At 42.1% G+C, this 12,544-nt stretch overlaps 1 protein-coding gene across 1 annotated transcript, besides 1 other annotated feature; it reads right to left on the bottom strand.

Annotated features, from left to right (window-relative positions):
* Positions 1 to 689: 689 nt before the first annotated feature.
* On the bottom strand, positions 690 to 8,657 carry CSUI_004166 (protein kinase; the record flags this gene model as incomplete). Its single annotated transcript, XM_068064359.1, has 6 exons — positions 7,937 to 8,657; positions 6,147 to 7,099; positions 3,601 to 4,897; positions 2,732 to 2,894; positions 2,032 to 2,308; positions 690 to 1,261 (listed from the first exon to the last, which is right to left on the bottom strand). Coding segments are annotated over exons 1-6 (3,273 nt in total), but the record flags the coding sequence as incomplete, so codon positions are not given.
* Positions 8,658 to 11,241: 2,584 nt separating this feature from the next.
* Positions 11,242 to 11,316: a sequence feature (Short protein (CSUI_004165, PHJ21986.1) was converted to a misc_feature.).
* The last annotated feature ends 1,228 nt before the right edge of the window (positions 11,317 to 12,544 follow it).

The following is a 12,544-nucleotide window of genomic DNA, read 5'->3' as shown; positions in this document are numbered from 1 at the left end:
AACGATAGACATACGTACAGTAGGGATAGAAAAGGGCCTAGAGGACAGGTTGGATCGAGAAGAAGAGAAAGAGTGGCAATTGTATATCAAAAAGGAGAAGAGGCTTCTATGGTTTCGCAGAGAGACAGGAGAGAAATGACAAAATAGGGAGAAAGAGCTTTACAAAGAAGACCACATTTCTTCTTCTTCTGCTCTTTAGTGTAAGGAGGAAACGGCATTCTTTCATTCATACATAAAGACGCAAGGAGATCAACTCCTGAAGATTTGAAGTAGAAAGAAAGAAGGAGGGATGTCTATCTGTCTACCTTGCCTCTTTCTCCCTTCTCATATGTCACAAGGCCGGTCGAACATAAAGCAAACACCCCTAGTCCTTCTTTTTCTTCTTTTCATTCATCTGCTATAAATGTAATCCCGGCACTTAGCTATCTTTAATCTATCTATCTTTGATGTATGTATATCTATCTCTATTTGTCGGTAGTGAGTGTATGGATAGAACTAGGTACGATACAATGCAGTGCACAAACACATAGGCAATAGAGAAACTATCGACCACATCTTCTCTTTTCTCTTCATCTTTCCTTTGTGTCTTTCTCTCTTTCTTTCTCACTCTTTCTCTTTCCTTCTCTTTCTTTCTCTCTCTTTCTCTTTCTTTCTCACTCTTTCTTTCTTGCTAGTCTTCAGGGGCTTACGAGGTAGTTTAGCTTTTGTGAATATCTTTGAACTCCGTGGATATACATTCTCTTGGCATATCCAGCCACTCCAGTTTCATCTCTCTCTTTTTCTTTTTCTTTTTCTTTTCTTTCTTTCTCGCCAGGTATCTCTTGTTTATTTTCCTCCTTTTCTGTTGTATCGTGGTCTTTTCTTCTCTCTCTTTCGGCCTCGCTTCTCGCCTTAAGAAGCTCTAGAGCTCTTTGCACTTCGGAGAAAGATCGAGAGCCATGGCCGTTCTCCTCTACATCTCTATAAAGCTTCTCTAGAAGCCTCTCTGCTGCTGAGAACGAGGAAGAGGAAGAAGAAGAAGAGATGTCGAGAGGATGTTGTCTTCTTTCTTCTTCTTCTTGCCTCTTCTTCTTCTTCGTTGTTGCGGTTTGTATTGTATCATTTCCTTCTCTCTCGGCTGAAGAAGAAGAAGAAAGAGAGGGGTGCTGACTACCATTCATGCGAAAGAAAAAAGAAGAAGAAGGAGAGATCAATCGGAGAGCTAGATAAGGAACGTCTTTTAGACGGAGAGACCTCTCTGAAGTAAATTGAACCAACTCATCTACATACAGTCACCAAACAAAACACGAAAGAAAGAAAGAAAGAAATGAGAAAGAAAGAAAGAAATGAGAAAGAAGAAAGAAGAAAGAAATAAGAGAGAAACAGGAGAGAGAGGCGTTAGGGGTGAGCTGTCTAAGGCTATCCTTGCTGTATCTGACGAAGGGTGAGAAGCTTAAAAAAACCTCACAGCAACAGGTAGTGAGACATACAAAGAGATCAAAAAAAGAAGAAGAAGCAGAAGACTTCACTAGGTGGCTTGTATTTACAAATATTTGAAAGAAAGAAAGAAAGAGAAGAAAGGTGACAGTAGAGAACAACAGCTCGAGACGCTTAAGAGAGAGAGGCATGCGTGAAAGACAAACGAAGAGTTTGGACTCTTGAAACTCTTTCCTTTCTCTTCTCTTCCATTCTTCTTCTTCTCTTCTTCCTATTTATCCTTCTCGTCATGTCTACTTTTCTTATTCTTCCTAGTCTTCCCAGGTTGCTCCCGATACTACTCTGTCTACGGCCATCTAAGCCCGTCTTTCTATCTACCTACACAAAGCCATACACACAGAAAGAAAGAGAGAGAAAGATAAGATATATATATATATATTTTGATCTGTCTATACATAGATTCATGTATCCTTATATATGTATGAATATAGGCATGTATATACATGCGCGTAGGTATAGATATGTAGCGGCTTCGACCGCTGATCCTCCATCTGCTTTCTCCTGTTGGTATCTGTACAGAAAGTCTTTCTTCTTCTTCTTTTCTTCTTAGCTTACCTAGAGATAGACGACTTTGTAAGTGAAGAAGAGGAAGATGAGAAAGAGAAGAATTTGATAGAGGTGTTGACAAAAGCGAAGCGGCCGCTAAAGACAATCCATAGGAGAGAAGACAATCCGGTCGCCAGTCAACTTGAGAAGAAGACGAGAAAAGAGGAGAAGAAGAAGAGAAGAAGAAGTGCTTTAAGAGTGCTTGGTTCGTGTCCTTTCTTCTTCTTCTTCCTTTTGCGAAGACCAGACTGAAGATAGGATCATGAAGAGCTAGGAAATCTACGATCTAGATGAGAGAGGGAGGGACAGCAGAGAACACATACAACTCTACATACAGACAGGTGGCTACGACCAACCAAGACAAAGATGAGAAAGAAAAAGAAGATGACGAAGAGGAGAAAGAAGAAACGAAAAGAAAAGAACTGAGGTAAGAGAGGAGAAAGCGATGTAAAGAAAGAAGAAACGAGAGGAGAAGAAAGAAAGAAGGGCGGAAGGCCACAGAGAGAGAGAGGGGCATTTGTTGGCGAGCGAATCGAAATCGAGATGTCGGTTCGAAGGGGAGAATCGATTCTCCATCAACTCAACAGGAGATTACACATCGATGATACACAAGAAAGAAGAAGATAGAAAAGAATGAAAGAAAAGAGGCAAGAAAAGAAGAAAGACAGGAGAAAAGAAGAAAGACAAGAAAGAAGATATTGTGTCTTACAAGGAAAGAGAGACGTGCGAGCCGGACAATAGCATGAGGAGACCCATACCAGACATTCCCGATAGAAGGGAGAACAAGCCTATTCTTCTTCTTCTCCTCCTCCTCTTTCTTCTCGAGGCTATCTATTCCTTTCTCGTGCTTCTCATCCAGCAATCCAAAGAACCTTGAGAGAAAGACAGAAGGAAAGAGAAAGACACCTAAAGAAAGAAAGTCGGAAAGAAAGTTGAAGAAGGAGAGGACCTTTTGTTTGCTGTGTTGGGGGCTCGTTGCTTGGTGTATGCATGACAGGCGCCAAAGCTAGGGTGTATGTACAGCACGACAGAGACAGAGAGTGAAGGCAGGAGACAGCTAACGTGAGTCCGATCGAACGAAAAAGGAAAAGAAGAAGAAGAGGAAACCTTTAGATACCTAAGGCACATATACATACACATACAAATGTATACAAAGCAAAAGCGAGCTATAAATATATATACATACATAGGTACACAGATACAGAGATACCTAATGGTATATACCCACGTTAACACATGCCTTCATATCTACGTAGATGGACGAGGATACCAACTTAAGTGCGTTGCCTTTTCTACCGTAGGCTACGCCTGCATGCCCTACGTTCACCTGTCCTCTCTCTATTTACATATTAGGGTAATATATCTCTCTATAGAGATATGTAACCTATACATATAGCTACATATGTATACATCATATAGCTACATATGTATACATGTGTATAGACAGAGAGAGATACACCGCTTTGGGGGCAAAGAAGAACTATGAGTCGCCGTGATCGTCTAGCTATCGCAATGGTATCTATGGAGATCTGTCAAGAAAGAAAGAAAGGTGGAATTTTGAGAAGTTTCTTTAGGTACCTCCCGTATTCTTGAAGAATTTGGGAGGCCGCCTGAGAGTGTGTACAGAGAGAATCGACATTAGCAGTTAGCCATTCTTCACTATTTCCCGAGAGGCTTCGATCTTTTGCTCTCTTCTTTTCCTTCTTCTTCTTCTCCTTTTCTTCTTCTTCTTCGTCTTTCTGTGTGCTCTCTTGGTTCGTCCCCTTCTCTTTCTCTGTCCGCTTGTCTGTCTCTCTCGGACTCTCGTCTTTATTCTCGCCTTTTTCGGTGAAGAGACTCTGTTTAGTTTCGCCAGAGAAGAGAGAAGAGGAGAGAAGATGAGGAGTTATGATATAGCCTAAAGGGAGTCTTAGGATTCGATCGTATGACCTTAGTATCGATGCAACGACGGGTTCAGAGAGACTTTCTAGAGCTTGAAGCTCTTTGCCAGCTAAATCGAGTTGAGAAGAAACCCATCGATTCAAATGGACGTCTTCTTTTTTTTTTTCTCCTCTATCAGATCTCTTCGGTTCTTCCTCGAGATTTGTGATATCTCCTTCTTCTCCTTCTTCTTCTTCATTTTCTTCTTCTCCCCCCCCTTTGTCCCATCGGTTGTCAGCGGTAAAGGTCGCATGTGGATAGGCAAAGAGAACAAAGCATCGATTTGGATTGAGTAGCCAAGACCTCGAGATTCTCTTAGCTAGGCGCTCTCTTCTCTTACGAGAGAAGAAAGAAACAGTCTTTCTGCCCTGAAGAGAAAATCTCTTCTCCATGGAAGTGACACCTGCCTTCTCTTCTTTCGAATCTTTCTCATCCTTGAGACCTCCTTGGAGAGACTTCGATTTACAGGGAGATGGAATGACGGGTATCGCATGCATTCCTTCTTTTTCTTTTTCTTTCTTTTTCGTTCTTTCGCCTGTCTCTGTCTCTGTAGACTGATCATTCCCTCTCTCCTTCTTCGTTTTGTCCCTTTTCTCAAGAGAGGAAGAAGAGGTTGAGAGAGATGACCTATCTCCTTCGATCTTCTCATCCTTCTTCTGTTTGCTATCCTCGTTCCCACGACCCCTATGACTAGAGAAAGAAGAAGAAGAAGATTCGTCACATCGATTCAACGGGGAAGAAGAAGAAGAGTAACGTGGAAAGCTTTTATCTTGGAGATCTTGAAGAAGAAGTGTGGCTGTATGCATGCGACTTCTCAGTTTCATTCGCTCTAGGAGATACCCGTCACCCGGCCTTAAAGCTTCGCAGACAGAAGGGAATTGAAGAAAGCGAGACGACTCGTGGCCGTAACGAGCGTCCGCTATGATAAGCAGATCGCTCACTGAAATAGACGTCTCTGAAGCAAAAAGAAAAAGAAACAAGAAGTGAGAAAGAGACAGAGAAAGAAAGAAAGAAAAGAAAAGAAGAGACAAGTAAGAAAAGAAGAAAGAAGAAAGAAAAGAAAGGAAGAAAGAAAAGACGGAGAGAGAGAGAGGGAGAGAAAGACATTAAACATTAGCTGAAAAGAAGAAGGAAGAAGATCTTGATGGAGATGCTGAAACACATATCCTTTTGGGGAGAGAGAGGGGGAGAGGGAGAGATTGGGTCTATGAAAGAAGAGAAAAAGAGGAAGAAGAAGAAGATGAAGAGAGATTTTGTCAACCTTGCGGTGGAGAGAGAAGCAATGGACAATGAGTCTGGGTCGTAATGATCTAAAGAAAAGGATAAAAAGAAACTACATAAAACACATAAAGAAATGTCGAAACATTTCTCATAAGTAGTTGAAGTGTACATACACTCAAATTTCTCTTTGCTCATTCATTGATCCGTTTTCTTCTTCTTCTTCTTTCCCTCATCTTCCTTTCTGTCTAGATGTAACTTTCTAAGAAGTCTTTGTCTTCCTCTCTATGTAGAAATCTCTGTATGTGCTGGAGAAGGCGCATCGAAGCTTATCTATCCCCATACATGAAAAGATACTTTAGGGAGACCTAAACATCCACACAACAGATCTTTCTCTATATACATATATATATGTATATACAGATCTATACATGTATATGCATATATTATATACATATATAGAGAGAGATATATGTATAGTAAGACCGAGTGTATGTATATACATCGTGATAGATATACATGAGAAAATGCCTGGAGATCTCAACTGATTTGAAAGAATATGTAAAGAGACAGAGAGAGAGAAAAATAGATGGATAGATAGATTCACGCAGATCTCCGTATGTACAGGAAGTGAAGCCTTAGCTATAGACGTGAGAATAGACCTATCTAGATCTATAGACAGATATATGTATGAAGAGAGATTGACACCCCACCCAGTAAATAGATAGGTCGGCAGATACATACACAACTAACCCAAAAGAGAGAAAGCAACTGAAAATACATAGATAGAAAGATAGACAGGGCCTTGCTGTATATACATATTGACGGCTTTGAGAAGATAGGTCCAAACATAGACCTATATATACAGAGAGAGAGACTTATAGAAGCGTAGACTTCTTGTACCTCTCTGCACTATCGCATGTCTAGAGATGTATGTCTGTATGTTTCTATGTTTGAGCCCTGTCTCTAGATTCCTTTTTGCTTACTCTCCAAAGAAGAGAATGCAGAGTCTTCATCTTTCTGAGGTGACGAAGAGAGAGAAGAAGGCGAGAGACGAGACAAGCGATAAGGGGAGGGTAAGAGTCTATCATCTCTGGCACTATGGTCTCTTCTTTCAGCTATGCCAAATGTATATCTCCAAGATTCGACAAGAGCATAGAGCTCATGCATCTTTTCTCTTAGAAGTCTTTCGCCCGTCGATGTCTCTTCTTCATAATAAGGAAAGTAGGTTACTATTCCTTGTGTTAAACGAGACCGCTCCAGATCTTCTTCTTCTCCTCTTATCCCCTTCTCTTCCTGTTCTCTCTCTTTCTCTTCTTTTTCCTCTTCTTCTTCTTCGTCTCTTCTTCGCAAGGAGAGACCTCTTCTTCGTCTTCTTTCTTGGCTTGTGGCTACCCTTTCTTCAACATCTACACGTGTCTCGTCCAAATGACCTGCCTTCTCTCGAGGTGGATCTTCTCGAAAAGAAGAGAGAGAAGAAGAAGAAGTGACATATTGAGAAGCTTGGGGAAATAAGAAGATTCTTGTGCAGGTCCGGGTATCGAACGCATAACCTCCTGAGAAACTGCCGTCCTCTCTCCCATCTTCTCTCCATCGAGCGAAGCTTGGGGGGGAGCTTTCTTCTCTCTTTCTCTTCTTCTTCTTCTTGTTGTCTCTTTGATCTTCTTCTATCTCTTCTCTTGAACTGGCCTTTGGAAGACCTAAGAAAGAGAAAGAAGAAGGGGATGTTTTCTCGATCTTCTTCTCTTCTCCTCCCTGTACGAGTTCCTCTGGAAGAGAGAGGAGCAAACTCTCATCTAAAAGCTTCTCTTCGTCAATTCCAAGAGAAGAAGAAGAAAAGATGAAGAGGAAACAAAGAAAGAAAAGAAGAGACAGACCTAAACAGGATGAAAGAGAAGATCTACATGGCGACGCTATCTTTGGAGCAGGGGAAAGTTGCCTGTTGCAAAAAGAAAGAAAAGAAAAGGAACAGAAAAAGAACGAAAGAAAAAGAAGAAAGAAAAGATGGAGAAGAAAAGGAAGAAGAAAGAGACAGATGCTTGAGAGAGAAGTAGTGAGAAGGAAAGGAGTTGTGTTTCCATCAAGGAGAGGCGTGCAGATCCTCATTATGAATGGCTTGATGAAGAGAAGAAGAAGAAGACGAGAATCCAAGGAGAGAAGAAGAAAGAAGAGATATGAAAAGAAGAAACAAGAAAAAGTTAAGAAAGAAGGAGAAAGTCAATCGGGAGGTCGGATGTGTATCTTTCTCTTCAAGAGCCAGAGAGACACAGTGAGAGGGCCCCTCTCTCCCTCTCTCTTTCTCTTATATACTACAAAGATATATACTTCAGATAGACATCTCTATCCATATGCAGATAGATTAGATAGATAAGAGAACAAGTATCTTTACCTAGAGGGAGAGAAATAGATACACATATATGCAGGGATGGAGATAAATACGTGAAGGTGCCTAAACAGCAGGGATCGATACAGAGGAGAGTCGTAACTCATAATGGAGAGAAGAGATGAGAAGAAGAAGGAGTAAGATAAGTCAAACATACAAAAGAAGAAGAAAAGAAAGAAGAGGACCTCCTGACTTTTATCCTTTCCCTCTCTGTGTTTCTTTCGAGTGGAATGGCGTTGCATTCTTCACAGAGAAAGTGAGAAGATAGAAATACAAAGTGGTCGCCTGACTCCTCTCATACATTCTGTCAACCTCCTTTCTCTTTTCTCTTTCTTCATTCTTTCCTTTCTTCTCCTTCTTCCTCTTTCTCTCTCTTTTCTTCTCTCTCCCTACTTTTCTTTCATGAAGTAGAGTTCACGTCAAAACAAGGAGAGGAAGAAGAGCAAGAAGAGCCAGCTCGAAACAGAAGATGCACACTTCTCTCTCTCCACGCAAGAAGAAGAAGAAGAGAAGAAGAAGTAGAAGTAGGAGAGAAGAAAAAGAGGAGGAGGAGGAGAAGAAGAAGGTTAAGATAAAATGACGGATGGCTTGAGATATGTCAGTTGAAGAAAGAAGAAGAAAGAGGCTCCGGTGAAAGGAGACTTGTAGAAACAGAAGAAGAAAAAGAAGAAGAGAAAGATGAAGAGGGAGACGAATCAAAGCAAAAGAGAAGAGAAAGCCTTCATTCTAGAAAAGAGAAATGACACATAAATACGGGAAAGAAACCTACGAAACATACATACAGACACACCATCTCTCTTGCCATCCTCCTCGAGAGATAGACATACTAAGAGATAGATAGATAGAGAGATAGATGGATAAAGAGATAGACGAAGAGTTAGATTGAGAGTGAAGAGAGAGATAGAACTCCTAAATAGTGGCTAGTTCATTGAGGAGAGACAAGACAAGAGAGAGAGACGGAAGCACAAGGTCCAGAGAGAGACAGAGAGAATGAAGAAAAGTGAGGAGGTCGTTATGCTCTCCTTCTCACTTTAGATCATTGGTCATCTCCTCTCCTCGCACGACTCGAAAAGAGAAGAATGTCTTTAAGAAAAGTCAAAAAGAAAGAAGAAAGGAGACTGCCTTGAAGGAAAGAAAAGAGGCGAGCGGGCGAAGAGAGACAGAGACATGAAGATGATCAGCAACGAAAAAGAGTGATGGATCGACCGTAGAAAAAACGGGTCGGTGGGTGATAGGAAAAGTAGCGCGCGGTGAACGGTTAGTTAGCTAGCTAGCTAGCTAAGTCGCATGGTAGGTGGACCGTAGAAGAAAAGATAGAGGGCAGATGTTTTGATTGAGCTGGAAAGGAGAAGGTGAAGAGAAAGAAAGAAAGAAGAAGAAAGAAGGAGAAAGCTCTAAAAACTCCTCTTTTCTCCCTCTTTATTACGAACCTCAGGAAGAGAGACAGAGATAGAAGAAGAAGAGAGACAGACAGACACGTGTGGAGAGCGAGACGAGAGACACCGAGAGCGAGAGAGACTTCGGGCATAGCAAGGGGCATACAGAGGGAAGTTGTTTCGAAAGGGACAAAACTAAGAGACGCCTTTCTTTCTCCTCATTCTCTTCATTTCTTTCGTTCTTTTTCTTTCTTTCGATCTTCTTTAATGATATACAGCGACCCTCTCCGTGTTCTGCGTACCCGCCTCATACAGCGGCACACGCATAGACACTCTATAGCCACAAAGAGAGAAAGATTCAGAGAAAGAAGGAGGGAGAGATTCCTTTTCTGCCTATATATGTCTAGCGGGAGTAGGCGAAGCCTCTCTCATCGATCAGAACTGCGTGAAGAAACCTAAATGCTCGACCGGCTAGTGTCGATCCATCAAGATCTCTCTCTCTATGAAAGAACGTAGTCAAGATAGATAGCTATTCATTCATGGGGATCTGCTGCTTCTGCTCTCGTGTGTAGATTTCTTTATTCTCCACATACTGTCTCTTCTTTCTCTCTCTGTGTATAGGGACCCTCATAATGAGCTCAGTGTGTGTGGTGTGTACGTACAGCTGAAGTTGCCGAAGCGGACCCGTGTTTTCTTCATTTTTTTGTGCTTACGAATGTATCTTCTTTCTCTCTCTTTCTTTCATCTCTTATCTTCACAGAAGGTAGAGGATGCTTTTAATAGCCTTAAAGACAGTAGAGAGTGTAAAGAATCATCGAGAGAAGAAGAAAAGATAAGAGCGGATGGGTCAGTTGGCGGTCTCTCGGGTCTTTCCTTTCACAAATCGTCTGCTTGAAAGTGACTTTTCTTCTTTCTCTTCCTCCTGTATTACAAAGAGATATCTACATGTAGACGCGAATCTTTCTACGTTTCTCTCTCTTGTCTCTGGTTTGAAACTTTCCCTCTTCTTGTTTCTCAAAGTTTTCTTCTTGCGACTTCTCGCCTTCTTTCCGCTGACTCCTCTCCTAACATGATGGACATTCCTCCAACTGAAAGAAAGACTTCTCTCTTCTCTCTCTTTCTCTCTCTATACATGGGGGTATGGTTCAGATAGATTCTCTTTCTCTATACTCTGTGTATATAGATATGATCTCTTGTCTTATGTGCGCTGATCCTGCCGAATTCTAAAAGTGGGAAGGGGGGCTTTCTCTTCTTACTCCCACATAAGCTTGGTATCACCGTCTTTCCCGTCTTCCTGTCCGTATATATCCTGATCGTCATCTCTGCTTATCTGTCTTTATCTGCTGTATGTGAGCTTATCAATCCCTCATGATTCTTATGAAAGCCGTCGTCTTTTTCTGCCTTTTCTTCTGCAGTGACTATAATTCATTCCTATCTCTTTCAATAGACAACCCACTGCTGAGCTTTCAGCACGTAGGATAAGGAGGGCTTATCAACGCTAGTCTCCAAACAGTGGGGCTACCGACCGCGGGACATGTGAATGTGGAGATCTTCAAATGAATCTGACACGTAGGAGACAGACACCTCCTTCTATCCACACACTGTAAAGTCTCTTGAAAGAGGAGGAAACAGACCACACATCTTTTCTTTTTTTGGAAAGAAGAAAAGAAAGAAAAAGAGAGAATCTGGTGTTCAAATCTGTGGAAGCGAAGGATGAACTTGCATGCAGAGGGTGAAAACGCTTTTGGGACAATGCGGGGAGGATGAGGAGATTAAGAAGCAAGATTCCTCTCTGTCTCTGTCTCTCATTCATTGATCGATCAGAAGAACGAAGAGGAGACAAAGAGGATCAGGGAGAAGGGGGAAGGCATGCATTATGACTTAAAGTAACACACGCAGACAGGAGAGAGAGGGAGAGAGCTGGAGAGCGCGTCGTATGTCCTGGTCGTCGGTTGGGGTGTATGTACAGCAGGGGTAGGAGCAACAGTAAGGACGAGGAGTAGTCGTAAGAGCGAGCAGAAGGAGCACACTTCCCAGGATGCCTGAAGTTTATATATGAGGCGACCACAGAAGGAGAAGTCTCTGACCGAAGTTGGAACGTTCCCTTGCTGTGAAAGCTTCGAGAGAGAAGAGCTAGTCAAGTCGCTATCTAGAATTTTCAGAAGGAAGGGCGTTGCGTGACTAGGTAGGGTGTACGTACACCGCCGCTCCCCATTTTTTTCTGGCTGCATGTACCAGTGCATGCATGCCTGCTCATGCATGCGTTCCCGTGTGTACCGAAAGAGGGAATGTCGACTGTTTTACCAGGATCTGTCGATGCAAATGAAGGCTTTTGCTTGCACTCTCTTTCATTTCCTCCTTCTCTATCTCATGGAGCTTTTCTACCATGAACTTTAAGATCATTCCTGCTCTGTTATCTTTCTTTCTCTTCTCCTTAGACAATTGAGATTGCCTTCCCGTACAACATCTGTTGGCTGGTCATCGTCGGCTTCTTGTGCTTCTTAGAAATTTTTCTCTACTTTTCTTTCTTCTTCGAACTCGTCTCTCTTTCTCCTGGCGTTTCTTCTTTAAGGACAGCGCCCGCTCGCCTTCTTTTCTCCCTACGGGCATACGCGGTGTGCTTTTCTTTCTCTTTCTCTCCGTCCTTTCTCCGTAGATCTCACGACTCATCACGTCTCTCTCTTGCATCTGCAAAGTCAAGGTCTAGGAACGCTCTTCTTTCTCTTTTTTCCTTCTTCTCTTCTCTTTACTCTCCCAGCCTTTCTTCCCCTTATGGTCAAAGAAGTAGAGGAAGAAGAGAGAGAGAGAGAGAAGAAAAAGAAGCGAGAAAAAAATACAAGAGAGACAGGCAGAGGACCGTAACGGAGTTCATAAATAGATTCAACATATATTGATAGACACAGGTAGACATAGCTAGCTAGCTAGCTAAGCGGTTTAGAGCCAGGCAGATCTTTTCTTTGGGAGTCTCTTTTCTCTTTCTGTTCAAACACAATGGCGACGAAGACAGAGAAGAAGAAAAAGAAGTTACTGGAGAAAGACGTTTCTTTAGGAAAGAAAGGAGGACAAGAAGAAGAAGAGACAGGAAATTCTTCTTCTTCTTCGCCATCAAAGTCTGAGGGCGGGGAGGGGGGAGAGGAAGCATCGAGATCGGGAAAGAAAGGAAAGTATCGACGTGATAAGCCGTGGGATACAGATGACATCGACCACTGGAAAATTGACGAATTCAAACCGGTAGGAATCTTAAAAAGGACAGCCTCTCTCTCTCTCTTATTCTCCTTATTCTTCTTCTCCTCCCTTTATCTCTCTTCTCTCTTTCTCCAATACCCAACCTCCTGCACAAGTGTTCGATAGACAAGTATATATAAATATATATATATATAAATATGTCGATATCTATACTTGTGCATCTAGGTCTTTCTGTCTATCTATACATCTATGTATATATATAGGCAGAGATAGAGTGAGGAGGTGTGTGTCTCTTCTTCTTCGTACTAGAAAACAACTGACGGTCTCTCCCCTCTACCCGCCTTATGTATGTGCCTAGAAAGAGAAAGAGAGAAAGAGAGAGAGAGAAAGAGAGAGAGAAAGAGAAAGAGAGAGAGAGAGAGAGAAAGAGAGAGAGAGA

Source organism: Cystoisospora suis, assembly GCF_002600585.1.
Source record: "Cystoisospora suis strain Wien I chromosome Unknown contig_1913, whole genome shotgun sequence".
NCBI classification, from domain to species: domain Eukaryota; phylum Apicomplexa; class Conoidasida; order Eucoccidiorida; family Sarcocystidae; genus Cystoisospora; species Cystoisospora suis.
Note: the sequence above shows the minus strand (reverse complement) of the source record. Positions and strands in the feature narration are given on the sequence as shown.